General features: G+C 44.1%; 1 protein-coding gene across 1 annotated transcript in view; it reads right to left on the reverse strand.

Moving 5' to 3' along the window:
- The window catches only part of FLACC1 (flagellum associated containing coiled-coil domains 1), a 356,560-nt gene extending 340,399 nt beyond the window's left edge, over positions 1–16,161 (reverse strand). Inside the window, exon 1 of the mRNA XM_069615462.1 lies at positions 15,843–16,161. Coding sequence (XP_069471563.1) covers positions 15,843–15,871 — 29 coding nt within the window. The 5' untranslated portion in view covers positions 15,872–16,161. The remainder of the gene's footprint in view (positions 1–15,842) is intronic.
- Positions 16,162–17,108: the final 947 nt, after the last annotated feature.

Raw genomic sequence — 17,108 nt, forward strand, 5'->3', positions numbered from 1 at the left:
GTGCAGTAGGTGGGCGTCCAGACAGTCTCTCATAGGTGCACAAGGAGCAATTGAGTTCAGCAGGTGTATGGAGATAGCAGTGTATAGAAAGTCTGGGAGATCCCAGGCCAAGGGAGATTCCACTTGTGGGCCAGATCACGCAGCTGCGGCAGTCATGGCATGGGAGGTGGGAGGACCAATCGTAGCAGCCCGGCAAGGCCGGCCGAGGTTAGCACAGTAGCCGGTGTATGGATTGAGGGCACTGCGCAACCTGGCAAGGGGACCAGAGGAGTCGCCGGAGGGAGCAACAAGGACCGGTGCAAGTCCGGCACCATCAGGGGCTGGGGCACCCAGGAGCGAGCAGTCCTCCCCCCCCAGCAACTCACCTGCGTTGACGGCAAGCCAGCCTCTGTCAGGAGCCTAGAAAAGCGACCACAGGACTCAGCGATGCTGGTTGGGGAGGGCTCAGCCACGGTATATCAGGGCGGCCGAGCGGTGTGTAGTTTGTCCCCAGGGGTAATGAGTGTGCGATGAGGGTCCGTTGAAGCCCTGGGGTTGGCTGATCCGGATGGGTGGTCCGCCGCTTCAGTCACAGCTCCGCTCCAGGTGCGGGGTGCCACTTCGCAGCGGGCGCCATAATGGTCGAGCCCGCAATCCCAGTCGGGCTGTCAGGTCCGGGGCCGCGTCGGCATCGGGGCGCCACTCCTCAGCCACAGCACCGGCAGGGCCCGGTCTCTCCTCACCACTCACCTGAGGGAGAGAGCTGGAGGTGATTACTACGGCGATCACGCAGGATGGCAGGGAGGTGGGTCGAGCCGGCAGCCGTGGCTCCGGCGCAGGGATCCCAAGCAGTTCAGATGTGGTAGGCCAGCGGCAAGGCCTCACCCACGGTCTGGAGATCGCCAGTCGCGGCAAGGCGCCGAGGCTCCGATTCTCCCCAGGATTGGGGGCAGACACACCCCAAAGTGTCCGCTACACACTGTGGCGAGATCAGTTAGCTAACGATAAAGCAAACCGCTGTTGAAGCAGGATTTGTGTCGATCCTGCACGGAGCTCTGAAGCTAGGCAGCCATTTTCTAGGCTGCTCAACAGCGCCCCCAGTGCAATGTTGTGTTTAATGTTTTTACCGCAATGTTCACAGACACCAGCCGCTGTCTGAGAATCCAACATGGCGGGCATTTCCCAAAATATATGACACACCTCATGTTTCTTATTGACCAATCGGCAGGGGCGTCCGATGTCCGTGGACATCACGACAGCCCCTGGACCAATCGGAGGCCCGTCCGCAGACCGAACAGCGAAGTGAGTCCGTAGACTTAACCCTGATATCACTAATTCTTAACTACTTTTTGGCAGTTTCAAAGAAAACTAAGCGACCGATTTACACCAAATCTACAAAAGCATGCTTTCGGGACCAAGCCGCTGCTCCTGCCGCAAATTTGTTGCACATCCGTCCAGCAGTTAGGGATGTAGGCATGAGCAACATTTTGTTTCCACTGCATCTGTGGGAGAAACCACACATTTTGGGACCCCCCCCCCCCTATAACGTTGCCCCCCTGGAAAAAACCTCACCAAACTTTGCAGAATAAATTCAAGGGGGCTATATATGTCTTTTGCAAAGTTTGGTGCGGATTCGTCCAGTGGGGGGTAAAGTTATAAACCGCCCAAAATGTGCTCTTCCTATGGGTTAAGCAACTTAACCATAACTACAGGGCTGCTGCCGCAGGCCCTGTAATAAATTGTGTATTGGGACTATCCTTTTGATAAAAAACATAAAACTGCTGGTGTACTTGGGCTAACTAGAACTATATCTCTACCACCCGATTACTAAAGAGACTGTACACCGATATACCTATGTCTGTCCATCCTTGTTTTTTTTTTTTTAAATGGCTTTTGGGTATCTGTGAACCCATCATCTTTCCTAGACTACCTATAGCCCCAATGTGGCACACCACGGGTGATCACAGGACCCAGCATGAGAAGGGATGCCGGAGAGTGGTACAGGTGGGGTTTTGGGAAAGGTACAAGGCAGAAAATTCTTTTATTATGCCCGCCTACACCAGTCTCCCACCAAGTGCAAAGTAAACCATCCCCAGCTACTCAACACTTCCCCACTTGCTCATCTTTTCCCATTCCAATAATTTTTACTCCTTTCATATAAGCACAGTATACTCATCCTGATTCTCCCTTTCCCAGCTTCCCCTCCACCTCCACCCTACTACTCACCCACTCAATCATAATTGCCAGACATTTCCTGTTGCTGCCCCACACTAATCTACCTCCTCTTGCTCCAAGTTCATCAACACTACAAACCTAAATCCCATCCACACATTATGCTTACTAACTAAATCAACCCCATGTCTAGTTCGATGGCACATTTATCCCGACTCCTCCTTCCACTGCGAAGCTTCCAAGTGCAAGTATGTATCTCCAGACTAAGGTTCCTTCCATCTTTACCTTGCTTCCCACAACACGCCTCTAGTGCCCCTCGGCTCTAGCCATTTTAATATCTCACCCCACACTCTTGTTAAATGCGCTGTTCGGATACCCACACCAACCAAGAATTGTACTGCACAAATCTACCACTGCATATTAATCAATACCGGATCGGTTACAAGAATCATCACCATATCTACAACATAATCAGCCAAGAGAAACCCAATTGCTCCATCACAGAAACCTGGCTCTACAACAACTTCCATTTAACATTAAACCTTCCCATAAGTATGTGTAGATGAAAGTACTGACCTCACAGACTGCGCTCTATCATCCTGTCATCTTTGTACATTTAATCATTAAAATGGTTCATAGTAAGTTGTCTGAAAAAAGGGTTGGTGAAAAAATCCAGGCTTGAGTCAAGGTAAGTATATATATATATATATGCACTTCTGTATTATTGTTTCATTCAGCTTGGTACTATACTTTTTTCTGTATTAGCATTCATACAGGTGTACAATGTGTATTCCAGAAGAGTTTTAGAATGAGGTTCAACATTCCAAATTTGGAAAGTATAAAGCGCACAATGACATGCCAATATAAAAAGCACAACGACCCACCAACACGTGTTTCGACCTAAACAAAGGTCGTCCTCAGGGCGTAGAACCAAGTGACATAAGAACAAATTATATTACAAAAAATAGTCGTCATTTGCTTTGTTTAGAACAATTGGAGATTTCTTTTTCCTAGGGTGGGGGGCTGGGAGACAAAAAACCCGGAGAGGGGGATGGGGAAAACAGACAAAGACAAAAGAATGAAAGAATTTTGTTAGATGGTTCTCAATTTTTCGCTACTCAAACTAAGTTCAGCAACATAGCATACCGAAAAATTGCACTTTAGGCTAGTCAAAACATGGCTGATAATTACTTTTAGCCACGTAAAAATCATAACAATACTCTTCCAGTAATTCTGTTTGTAATTCTGTTTGTCATTAGGAGTACAGCAGTTCTTGGTTGAAGTAGGAAGGTAAGTCAAGTTTTAATTACCTATGGAACTAGTGGATTGTGGTATATCTTGTTGCTGCTAGTTTATAGCACGAAGTGCTAGACAGCTCTTTTAGGCTCAAGGTTTTCTATTGAATTGATTGCGGCTGAAAATGAAAGAGACCTGGATTTTAATCCTGATTGGCAAAATATAAATTGGTAATTCCCTCAAAGTATTAATGGAAGTTTACATGATTTTGGGCTTTACCTGAACAGTATTCAGCAGTCCGCTTCAATGGTACAGGGGTATTGAGGCAGGTTTCCCTCTTGAATTAAGTGGCCGTAATCTACAAGAGTAAATATAAAAACCTGGAAATGTTCTTTTCGTTCCCTTGTTCAATTTAGCAACATACACGCTTAACAGGCTAGGATTGTATGCGATACGATTATATGTGCTGAGCACTTACCGGCAGATTTTCGAAAATGACACGCACAATGGCGAACGCCGTCAGGCAGTGAGACTGCATCGGCAGGCAATGTTCGTAGCCAGGCAACGAGTGCAAGTCTCCTGTCAGGTGACTCCGCACGTGACTCGCGTTGCTAGGCAACCTAGTAGTTGTCCGGAAATGCATTGGCGGCTCCGAGAGGAGGGGTGTATGGTGTGATGATATTCCTAATATTATCAAAGTGTTACAATCCATATGGCTAAAATAGCGATGCGCATTAGTACATCCAAGTGTTGATACATTAATTTTGCACATTTTAAAAAATACTTTGTGTAAAGCTACATGCCTGCTTTATTTATACAGGACGTGTCGTGATTAAATGGATACGATTTATTTTATACATGCCTGCTTTATTTATACAGAAAGTGTCGCGATTAAATGGAAACAATTTATTTTAGTAGAAAGGGTCCGCCCGTCCAACAGGGCGAGTAAGCACAAATTTATTGGAAAGATTATAAAAGCAATCCTGCTTGGACGCAACAAGTTCATGCAATGCCTAAGGTCGTAAGAGGCCTTCTCACTAGAACCACGAAGCTGCTGTCTCCATATGACAAGCTTGTTACACCCAAACATTTTCACTTTCTTAGTATTTAAAGCACCACTGTTCACCACATTTAAACCATGCGGGTGTGTATTTATCCCAATGTTACTCCTACATTTTTTTTTAAAAACAATGGGAAGTAGTTGGAAAAGATATATAAAATATCTGATTGAACAGAAAATGTCAATCATAAATATTGTGCTTAGACTAAATTGGCTGCAGAAGTTTTGGATAGACATCCTAAGTACTCAGTATGTGTTCCTGAAATAGCCATAGATACATATATTAGTTTAGCTGGTTTCCATATTTCAACATACAGGAAATTATACTTGGTGTTCATAGAAAGACGTTAAGCTCATGCTCCTGGGTTAAGCCAAGTGAAAGACAGCGTAATTTACATATTAGTCTGGCTTCCTGTTGTCGTAGCATCAGCTCTCTGTCACCACCTCTCAGATGTGGTTTTATCTGTTTGAGTCCAAAAAATGTGATGTCTTTGACATCATCCAGTTGGTGATACTTTTGCCAGTGGGAGGCTAGCGGTAGTCGAATATCTTGGGTGTTGAGGTTGCTCAGGTGTTCGCGTATCCGGAAGCGTACCTCCCGGATTGTACTACCAATGTACATTCTCTTACAAACACACTGGATACCATAAATGACATATTTAGATCGACAGTTGATAAAATCTCGAATTGTAATTTTCAGGCCACGATAGCAGAAAAATTCCTTGGTAGGGGACAATGCATACTGGCAGAAATTACATGAGCCACATTTGTGAAAACCAACAGGCTGACTGGTTGCAGTGAGCCAATTATCCTGTCTGATTGGTTCAGGTTTGAGAAAGGAGGGACTCGGTTCCTGAAAGTAGTAGCTTTCATAAATACAATATTAGGTCGCTCTGAAAGATAAGGAGACAGGTCTGGGTCTGACAGAAGCATGTGCCAGTGTTTTTGTAGTATATAGTACAATAATTTACTGTTTTGTGAATATTTAGTAATAAAACTAACATTTGTAGCATAGGTGGTTTGATCCAATTTAGCCTTGTCTTCCAATAGCTTGGTTCTATTTACCGTTTTCAAAGATTCAGTAGTTTGCTTGATAAGTTTTTTAGAGTACCCTCTTTCCAGAAATCTGTTTCCAATCAGCTTACATTCTGTATTATGTACAGCCTCTTGACTCCAATTTCTTTTGGATCTGAGGAATTCACCCCTTGGTATGTTTCGAATAACACTTTGTCTATGGCTGCTGGTAGCATGGAGAACAGAGTTGACTGCAGTGGCCTTTCTATGTGTACATACAGGTCTGAATAGTGTTCGACACAATGTTGATTTGTAAATCCAGGAACAGTATTTCCTCTGCATACATGTGTGCTGTTGCCAAAGGTATTATCGTTAAGGTAGAGAATAAAGGTTTCAAAGTCTTCCTTACTTCCTTCCCAGATAGCTAAAACATCATCAATATACCTTTTCCAGGTAATAATGTGATGTTTGAAAGGGTTATTAGTGAAAATGCATTTGTCTTCGAAGTAAGCCATGAACAAGTTTGCCAAAGAAGGGGCATATTTTGCCCCCGTGGCAATACCCTTAATCTGGGAGTAGTAATCGCCATTGAAAATTAACTGGTTGTGTGTTAAAGTGAACTCCAGAAAGTTTTTGAGCAATTGCACGTGTGTAGTGAGAAGCTGAAAAGGTTCTAAAGCTGAAGTCCATTGTTTCCAATCCAAGGTTATGTGGAATGGATGTATACAAAGCTGTAACATCAAGTGTAATCAAATACCATTATAGCAGTATACAATTATACATAAATTCATGTGTACCTAATGCAACCCCTATGTAATGCAATAGTAAATGTAATGTACCATTTAAAATGTAATTTTACGATATAGGCAAGTCATGGACTGTCTAGCCTGTAATTGTAGAGCCCTTAAAAGCATTCAGTTGGTCTAGAGCTAGAAATGTACATATAATTTTACTGCTCCCTTCGCCTTGCAGCACCCCCACATTAGCTGACTGAGCCACATGCCAAATTTGGTTCTCATGTTAACAATTACACTGGCATAGCAAAGCACACAGCATCCAACACATGCAAGTGCTAAAACATAACAATACAGTTCCAAGTCATCTCTGCCAACAAATTTCAAGAATTTGCTGTCTAGATAGTTTGCTTTTGTCTCATCCTCCAGCTTCTCAGTCTAAGATGAGGAGTCTGGCTCTCTGCAGGATGAAGAGGAAGATGTGTGCCTTCGCCTGACTGTTTTCTTCCCTTAATCCCCAAAGCATATTTCTGAGTTTTTCTCATAGTGGCTCAGACCCTGCACTCCAAGAAGGATGGAGATTTGTGTAAAGAAGAACAATGCCTCCTAGTTCTACTTAGTCTAGGACTATGAAATGGGTCTGCAACCTCCAGCTCTCTGGGCGTTTCAGCCTACATCTCCCATCAGCCTTAGCCAGCATAGTCAATAGTGAGGGATCCTGTTGCAGACGCCTGAGCCAGGAGAACCAGATTCAGAAGAGAGAAATCATCGAGTGTGCCTACTTTGTGCACTCTCTTGCCTCCCTCATGGTAACCACTCATTCTCACCCACAGCCTGAATAGCTTGCAAAAAACAAACAGAGCCACATAGTTGCATTGGTCTAACAAAAGTAACGCTGGGGCAACACCACAGCACACCTACATGTCTACCTTTCTTCTGCGCACACGCGTGTCCGTGCTCAGACAATGGTTTTTCCAGAGCACACACTGCATCCCTGCTTGTAACTTACAGCAGATAACCACACACTTCTATGGCCTGATTAAATGTTGTGTTATATTAATATAATTTTATACTATGCCAAATCACCACTGTAGTAGAGCACTTAGGCTTGTCAATGGAGAGGCGTACTGTACCCAGTCAAGAGTACCCAGACCTTAGTCGGCTGGAAGAAAGAAAATGAGTGAGGGGAGCTTTTTTCCCTTAGCAATCAATTAACATAGCCTCTAGGCACTCGGAGAAACAGACCTCAGACCTCAGCCTGCCAGTCACCCATCAGTTCCAATAATCAATTTCAGAGATACAGCAGAGAACCATTACCCAGCATTCCATTAAGCGGAACGGCCTAGCGCATGGCATCTGTCATTGCTGGTGATAGTACCGTTTGTGCTAATAAAGTGCCAGATAATGTGTTGGGGCTAGATAACCGAGATTATGGATTGTTGGGTTGCCGGCGGACCAGCAACAGTGTTATTGGGACTGTGCACGGCCCAGTACAGGACCCACCCAAGTGCACCGCAACGATTGTCAGTGTCCCACTGACTGAATGCCGGGGCGGCCAGCATTCAGTGGGCTGTGTGGTGGAGGCCCTCTGCCTTTGAGGTGGCGCTGTCGCAGCTCAAAGAACACACTCCAGGCAGGAGTCTGGTAGCATTGACTGACGCACGGGTAGCTGTTTGCCCCTTTTATTCATACCATTACATGGCGTGCCACGGGTCACCTTCACTTCACACCGCACAAGCCCTGGGAAGGGCCTTGCGTCATAACATGCCATGCCAAGGGAAAATGATCAGAGCAACATCATCCATCAACATTACATAAACAAATCACTGCACATGCTGATGATCAGTCCTTGCTGGGAGACACTGCCACATACATTTGAACTCAGCCATCGGGGCATTGGACATTACACACACAACAATTTCACATATTTACAATTCAGCCCATGGGCACTGGACATTGTACGTGGGGGAACTTAATTATGATACATTTCATTTGCATTGCGCTCATACACAAGTGTTTCAGAGCGCGACAAGGCACGAGAGGACAAAACAACGATCTTACTAGGCCCAGTGACATTGAGAACTTGCAAGTGCAGGGGAGAGGGAAGTGGGAAAGTGCAGGGGCTGAGGGGAGAAGTGGAAAGTGCTAAGCAAGGGATAAAAACAACAACTGGTAGTGCAGCTAGCAGGGAGGCAAGTGCCGGGTTTAACGTGCAGACAAGGGGTTTCTGATAAGTGCAGGTAAGGGGACTGTAGGGTTACAGATACAGACCCAAGTGCAAGGGTTGCCAGGAGGCAGTGCGGGTGAGTGGATGGGTCGGCAGGGACCTGGGCCCGAAGTCAGAGGGTAACCAAGTGCAGGATACCGAAGCAGTCAGATCAGCAAGGGAGAGGAAGAGCGAAGGCAGAAGCAAAGAGGAAGGTCTTGCGGTGCTTCCGGAACTGCAGATGGTTCTCCTCAAGATTTAGAGTGGCAGGGAGGCTGTTCCGGAGGGAGGCCCCAGCCGAGGAAAGAGATCTACCACCAACTCGTTGCTTGGAGAAGCAACTGAACCTGAAGGAGTTGGAGGAGTGGAGAGCTTGAGTGGGAAGATATTTACGGAGGGAGAGTTTAAGGTATTTTGGACCCAGGCCCCAGAATGCCTTGTGGCCAATGCAAAGGGTCTTGAATTTATTCCTTGCAGCCACTGGGAGCCAATGAAGAGATTTTAGGGCTGGAGAGATACGATCCCAGAGCTTAGGGTCTAGGACAAGTCTTGCACTCCTGTTCTGGATGAGTTGCAGAGAGCGGAGAGTAGAAGCAGGCAGATTTAGAAAGAGGCTATTGCAATAGTCAAGCCTTGAGAGAACCAGAGCTCAAGAGACAGTAAGCTTCGGGGGGAAGGAGAGGAAAGGAAGAATACCTCTGAGGAGGTGCAGTTGGTAGTTTGACTTCTTGTGTCCCCTTTAAGTGTGCCACACATACTCTGGGACACAGCTTTAGAATGCCAGGGAGGCCCGCATCCAGTAGACAGGGTCGTGTGGTGGAGGCCCTCTGTCTGTGAGTCGGAGCTGGTGCAGCTCCTAAGAACTCTTACTGGCGCATTGGCAGCCGGCGCCCCTTTTACTGATACCATCACATGGTGTGCCACTTGTCAACTCCACATGACACCGCCCAAGCCCTGGGAAGGCCCTCAAATCATAAAATGGATGACAGGTAAAGCGAGCAGATGGCTTACTTAGAAAGCTCTGCTAGCTGGCTTTCATGCTTATTTTTCTGCCTCTTTGAGATGTGGAATAATAACGTGCATACGTGTTAATAAGGCCATTGGTGCCAGATAATATTTTGTGTAGAATTAGGACCGGCTGGGCAAGTTCTCCACGTTCCTGTCTAGTACACATGGCAGAAGAAAAGCTGAGTAGTAGGAGTGGGGTCTTTTTTTTATTATCAAACAAAGGCAAAGCTCCTGACCTATAGGACGGCAATTGTTCCAGGGATCCTATATGCCTTAGCGGTTTTTCCTACAAGGGCTATCAGTTGGCTTCCCAATTTAGTAGCCAAAATATTACGATCTTCACTGGGCCTGCCGGGCCAAGTACCAGTCAAGTTTTAAGAATGGAATTAGGCCTCCAATCACTCCTGTCTATCTGGTCGACTGTAGTCTGCAAACTACGCATCAAAATGAGGTTTAGGGAGGGCAGCTGCCCTTCTTTGCTGTTCTCTGCCACGGCTCATGCTGAACGTTACTCTCGCAGCGCATGATTTGGTGATTTGGAGAGTGTGGAACTTGCCCGCTGACAGAATAGCTCTTTAACAATGCTTTTCCGAACAAGGAGGTGCCCATCTTCTTGGCTAAACTTGACATAAGGAATCGTGAGTGTGACCGTCTGTGAACAGTAGCTTCTCTGGGGAAAAGGCGAAAATATATTCAGTATACACATAAGGGGAGATTCCTCCTGGGTCTGAGGCAGTATTTAATTAAATGGCGGCTTCCCACACTGATTCGTTTTATTATGTATTTATGCCTTGATTTATTACCTTTTTTTTTATTTAGTCGTTTTTTAGTTCACAGAACTATTACAATTTATTACATAAAAGACATAATTATCAATAAGAAGACATTTCATAGGGATGAAAATGGTCATTTCACAATTTACATTTTCCTTATAGAACAATCCAATCACTTTACACTCTAAAGTTCATCAATTCTTCGAACTTCATAAAACTTGGTCTCAACTACCATGGTATATCTTCATAGCATTCTCACTCATCCACTTCTTCACTATTTACCAAGTTATTCATTCAATTACCAATTTCCATTGATGAAGGTACAGCGGACCAAACTCAATAAGGCAATATGCATTGATTCGGTCTGAGAGTTCAAACACCAATTCCAAAAATTATCAGACTGTATCGACACTTCATGGACATAGCGCTCATAATTGACCAGATACTGATACTTTTAGGACAGCCAGTCAACAAATGCCTCACAGTTTCAAGATTATTCTCCAACTTACACATTCAACAGTATCGATCATTTATGGATAATTTCCATTGCGTACCATGCGTTGCTTTCACTGGAAGTTGATTTGTACTCATGAGGGGCCTAAATCTACAAACAAGTGGATCAGGACAACAAATTAGATCAAATTGGGGGCTTAGGTAAGTATATATCGTGCCCTCCAAAAAACCATAGTTGTGAAGTTCACTCATTGGTTGAAAATTGCTTTCCCAACCTTTGCGTTTCGTCTTGGACAAAGGCATGTTTAACAAATTCAAAGCTACCGCATCGACTACGCTCAATAACCCAATCAAGTTCCTTGAACACCAAATGGCAAGATTTATCATAACCAGGATCCTTTTATCAAGTAGGATTACTTTCGTACCAATATTGTGAAAAAGGTCTTTCAGGATGGCAAATGGCTTTGAGGTACAATAGGCACCGCTGTTGCAGTACAATTGATCTCAAGGATTGGAGACCAAGCTGGATTCTAATGTACTGGATTGGGCAAGTTGGAGGCAAGGCCAAGACATTATGTCAGAAATATGCCTCCATTCGGTCCAACCAAAGAAAGTTTACCATAGATATTGCTTCCAATCCATATGCTATAGTCAGGGTGAACCATTGCCTACAGAGTGTTAGGATCCCTTTCAGAGTATCCTGCATACTTATTAGCAAATCCTTTCACAAGCATTGTAATTTGCTTTGCACGTCAGATTTTTTAGACGGTCAGCGAGTTATACCCACTCCTGCCATAAAGCAGGACCGCAAGTAAATTGTAATTATCTGTATATTCAAGTGTTCCTCAGGACAATTTCATCGGCAGTTTTCCTGGGTGCAACCAACATTATTTGGGTCTTTTTAAAATTAAATTGTCAAACAGTGTTCTTTGGCAAAACAGCCCAACTCTTCAAGCATGGATTTCATGCCACTGTACGTGTTATCAATGATGACAAGATCATCAGCGTACAAGAGCGCAGAGACCAATAGATCTTCAAATTTAGCTGGACAGTTTGCCTTAGATGACAGGCGATGAATCAAATCGGCTAAATATAGATTAAATAAATGAGCCGCTAACAGGCATCCTAGCTTTACCCCTTTATTAACCATGACTGGTTGGGATAATAAAACGTTGTCAAGACGGATAAGAATGCTATTGTTACTGTGCAATTTAATCAATGTCAAGTAACCAGTTAGGACAGTTCAGTTTTGCCAAAATTTCCCACAGTTGTATACGGTTACCACTGTCAAACGCGGCCTTAATGTCCAGACAGGAGGATGACCATGCTGTTTGGCTCTTGTTATAATTGCGTCCAATAGGCGAATATTGTAGGAGGTACTAGTCCCTGCTCTAAACCCAAATTGAAAAGGGTGCAACAGCGATTCTGCCTTAAACCAACACAGCAAGTGTTCTAACACAATCGCTGCAAACACTTTGCTGGTAGAATCCAATATAGACAATTGGCTGTAATTTTGAGGCATTTTCCTGTCTCTGGATTTAAACAAAGGTATGGGTATGGCTGTATTCCATGAAGTAGGAATACGTTGTTCTTTGCATACTCTCCTGCACAAAATGAAGATCAATTCAGCCCATATTTGGGGATCCTGTTTAATAACTATAGAGGCAAGGCCTTTGGGGCCCGGAGCTCGGGAATTCTTTAGATGCACAATTATTTTGGATATACTCTTGATGGAGAATTTTATGGGCCACATTATGATGTTAACACATTTATTAGAAACCTCAAAAGTCTCATCAGGGTTTGCGTTATATAAGACACCCATGTGTTCTCCCCCAATGGATTCAGAGTCGATTAAAGCAAGCCGGTTCTGGCCTTATTTAACATCCTCCATACTGCTGAGGTATCATTTTGTTGTCGTTTTGCGTGTCTTCTACGTTTGCAACAATTGCGATATTCGTTGGTCAATTTCTTTTTCGTTACTTTAAATTCAGACAAAGGAAGATTCTGTTTTTTTCAAAGCTGCGTAGATCTTTCATATATGCCCGTTTGGTCGCTAACAGCTCCCCATACTCCCGTTCCGAAACTTTACATGAGCCAATAAGTGAAACTCCATACAATGTTACTACTTCAAATGCAATTGCTTTGATAGAACTCTCAATTTCATTGCCACTCATGATAGCGGATTCTGTATTTAAAGCCTCAAGCAAAGGCAAAATTCTCCCGGTCATTTTTCTAAATTTGGTGACATCCCAATTTTTTTCGAGTTCCACCACAATTAGTGGAAATGTTTTTAGTGCCACACACGCTCATTCTAGTTGATGGAAGATTTAAATTGGCCTTTATCAAAAAGAGTGGTCACTCAGACCAATGTTCAGTACCTCAAAATCACAAATGAGGTCCAGAACTTCAGAGTTACCCCATAGGTAATCTAGTGTAGCTGGGTTATTGCCACTAACCCAGGTACACTTACACGGATTGTCACTGGGAGTTCTACCATTCAGTGAGCTAAAACCCCACTCACGCAGAAAGTTCTTCCATTTAATGCCATGTGCATTAGTCTTTGAATTGATCAACACATTTGTTTCTGCTAAGAGGGGATAGCAAGCAGGCATGTGCATGATTCCACATTGCGCATTGAGGTCACCGCTTAATATAATCTTTGTATTATGATCTTTCAAGAGCCGTCTGGTCAAAAGCTCATCAATGGTGTCAAAGCTTCTATCAGTATGTTCTCCACTGGGAGGATCGTATATATTAGTTATTAATATTTTATAAGGATCCACCTCATTCTTTACATAAACTTCAGCTGCATGTACATTTTCATTATATGAGGAAGGCGTAACCTCAACAGCATGAAAATCATGGCTAACCCCCAAAATGAGTCCCACATATGGTCTACCCTTAGGACCCTTGAGCACATTATGCTGGAACAAAACATGAGTACCACATGAAAATTATTCACCAACCAGGTTTCCTGTAACCGAAATATGGGGTTATCAACAATCACATAAAAAGACTTTCCCAGGTTAATGAAATGTGAATTCCCCCGAGTGTTCCAGGAGGTAACCAAGCATGCTCATGGTTGTAATTTCTGCCTTTGGTCCACCAGTTGCTGCAACCAGCGAATACCCACTTGGCGCTCAGTAAGCGATTTGCTTTCCCACACTGGCTTGGCTACAGATTTACCTTTCATACAATTTTCACACACTTTAGAATCATTAGCTTGAGGAATCACATAGTCCAAATCATAACCCAGAAAGTCCAATGACTCTCCTTGAGAACATATCAGTGCTGCCGTTGAAGGTAAGACGCAGTGAACAAGTGTAATTGCTCCAAAGTTCCTCATCAGTGGTTCAACAAACTCGAAATCACAAGATTTAAGATTATGCCAAGCTGGGACCTTCGAGAACAGCAACACAATTGTGGATCTATTAAAAGGGTTCTTGGTTTTATGCTCAGATTTTTCATTTAATGTCACCACTCTTGCATCAACTTCAACCAACGGGGTGATTAGGCACAGTAGCAACATGGTTCCTTGCCACCGCAGCCTTATTTTTATCAGGTCGATGATGGTTACAAGAACTATCCATTGAGCTATCAGTGTCACTTGAGAAGGAATTACTCCTATCACCGTTCTGAGGGCTCTCGTTGGTCACATTAGCTTTATTCTCTTGTAGAAGCCAACTAGTAAGGATACCGGTCTTAACTTCTTTTGTCTTTCTTTGTCAGGTAGCTCTTTTCCGTGAACGCCTAGTATTGCGTTTAAGATCGCTCACAAAAGTAGCCGTAGAGTTGAGCGGTTGTGTACGGCGGGATTTGAACTTCCTCTGTACAGGACATAGTTTGAATTTTGTCAGCTAATAGTTTTTTCAGTTTTGCTTGTTTTCGAGACAAATAAATGACGGGTGAGCCAACCATAGAGCACAACGGTTCAAATTGCTCCAATATCACCACAGATTTATTTACAATGTCTCTCCTACTACAACTTGTTGCTCGACAAGATTGAGAGCCTTGTTATTACAAGAGGACATGTGACACAAGATTTTCCAATATTTCACTGTGGTGTACTGTGGAGTATAAATTCTGTCACATAATTATAACAGAATCTTTATTGCAAATGGAGCAAGTGCATCGATGGAATTAAATTATTAGATACTGGGGTGTTTGCATTATGTTGTGTAACATTGTGTGCGGTCTCATTATGTCTCATACTGGAAACTAATATGAGACCGAACACAACGATTACCAGGATTACCGTTTATGCCAATAGGGGAGCTTGGCGGGGCATCCTGCTAGAGGAACCTCTGTGGCAAACAAATCAAAACTGCCCAGCATATATTGACACATTACCCTGTTTTATGAGATTACTATGACAAGGCATATGTATAGTTGAAGAAGTCTGAAAGGGACTAATTTTAGAGCTCGCTCTTTGCAGCAGAATCGTACTTGCTGGCCTCTGCGGCCCATCATGTTTGGCTTAGAGCTAGTGCTATTCTCCCAGAAGCTAAAGATACTTGACTATTGAGGGCTGTGGACATTTCCAGTGAACCTCTGTAATGGTTTTTGTGATTGCACATTTGATGCGTTTTTTTGTTTTAGGTTTTGATATGACTTGTGTTCATTGTTTTAATAGAAATAAGTGTATTGACTTGTTGATGACGTATTTTAAATAATATCAATCATTCTTTTTCTCTTTTATATATTACATCTGCATCATTGTATTCTGCTGGAAAGCTAGTGTAAAAAGTTGTTTATTCAACTGTATGCACTTAAATAAATCACCAAAAAAAACATTATCAAAGGGTAGATAGAAGTTTCTATCCATGTCGTGAGGACCCTTCAAAAGTAACAGAGCGACGTGGGGGAATGGTTGCTTGCACAGATAATTTCGGCAGTTTTACTCGCCACGATAACACTGAACTAATTCAGTAAACTCCCAGGATAACAATGAACGTCACTGTGCATTTACACTGCTGCAGTTTGAATATACTGTTAATATGTAAAGTTATTCATACAATGTCTAGTCTTTCCTATTGTCACAAAAAAACAGTGCGGGACTTATAAAAACACAGCACGGGGCACAGCAGAATTCATTTTGAGAGATTTCAAATAAGGGACCACAAACGAACACACACACTAAAAAAAAAAAGAAATGGTTGGACTCACAGGATTATTGGTAATAAATATACCAACGGTCTGGTACTCACAGAATCGATTTCTGCCCTGCGGGGTCCATCAGGTGTGTACTCCTGCCGTCAATCCCTCCACCGGAAGGCTTCTACTGAGCTGCACGGGCAGTGCAGGAGTCAGACATGGATGTTGCAGCGCCCTCTAGTAGCCGCAGGGAGAGTTTTGAGGAACATGCAGACCCTGAAGGGACGAGAGGGTGGGACGGGGCCCTCCAGCAAGTCGAAAGTGCGGCAGCAAGTCGAAAGTGCGGGGCCCTTCCGTCTCTGCGGGCAGCGTCTGACGGTCCGGCTTTCTGCCCGCAGAGCAGGCTGTGAGAACCCAGCCTGGCTTCTTATTGTCACCATGGCTACCCCACCAAATTACACTGCGATATTAGCGACGCGAAGCACACGCCTTAAAGAAGCAGTGCACAAATAATCCCTGCCAGTCAGTTGCGTCACTAGCGGTGGGAGACCAGGAGGAGAAATAGTACAACATGGCAATGCTCAAGGCACATCAAATATGCCTCAACCATTCAACTGGTGTAAGTAAACCCGTTTTATTTAGCTGTTAAAAAAGGGTGGGTGGCCAACTTTACAAAATGGTTTCGCAGGACAATTGACACATGGTGGCGCATCAGAAGCGGCCTGCAGTTAGCCTCCCTTAATGAACTCCATTCTAACGCCTCTCTTCAGCGCCAAGCCAATCACTGGCCTCCTCCCTGCACGGCGCAGTTTGGCTGGAAGAGCGATTTTTTGTTTCTTTTCCCAAGATATGAGTTTTGTTTTCTAATGAGCCTTACACTAGCTGTGTAGCACTCTCCTCAAGAAAAATTCAAAATATATACATGTTCTTCCAAATTATGGTGGTTTGTGTTTGTAATGCAGTGCTGTGATTGCTAATACCTGCAAACTGCATGTATGCCATCAGGTGGGGAACCTGGAGACTGATCAAAAAGTGTTGGCATCCTGGACAAATGCTTTTCTTTCGTCTGGCAGCATAGAAACAGGATTAAGCACTAAACATTACCTCTACATACCTCTTCCTCGTCCCGGTACTTTCTTGGAAGGTCCCAGGCTCAACTTCAGGAATCCATTATCCACCCCTCTGCACTGGGAGCATAACACTCCCAGCCCCTACAACCTGTCCATGAAGTACACGCTATCACATCATGGGCGTTTTCGACTGCAGCGGAAGAGGTAAGTGTAATGGCTTCTCCCGCGGGTGCGCCGGCGAGGGAGAACGCACGTGGGGCTCCGCGGGCCGAGGCCTTGCTGCGGAGCACGAATGAAAAGAGACACACT

The sequence above is a fragment of the Ambystoma mexicanum genome, chromosome 9 (genome assembly GCF_040938575.1).
Source record: "Ambystoma mexicanum isolate Mex_15411 chromosome 9, UKY_AmexF1_1, whole genome shotgun sequence".
Lineage (NCBI taxonomy): Eukaryota > Metazoa > Chordata > Amphibia > Caudata > Ambystomatidae > Ambystoma > Ambystoma mexicanum.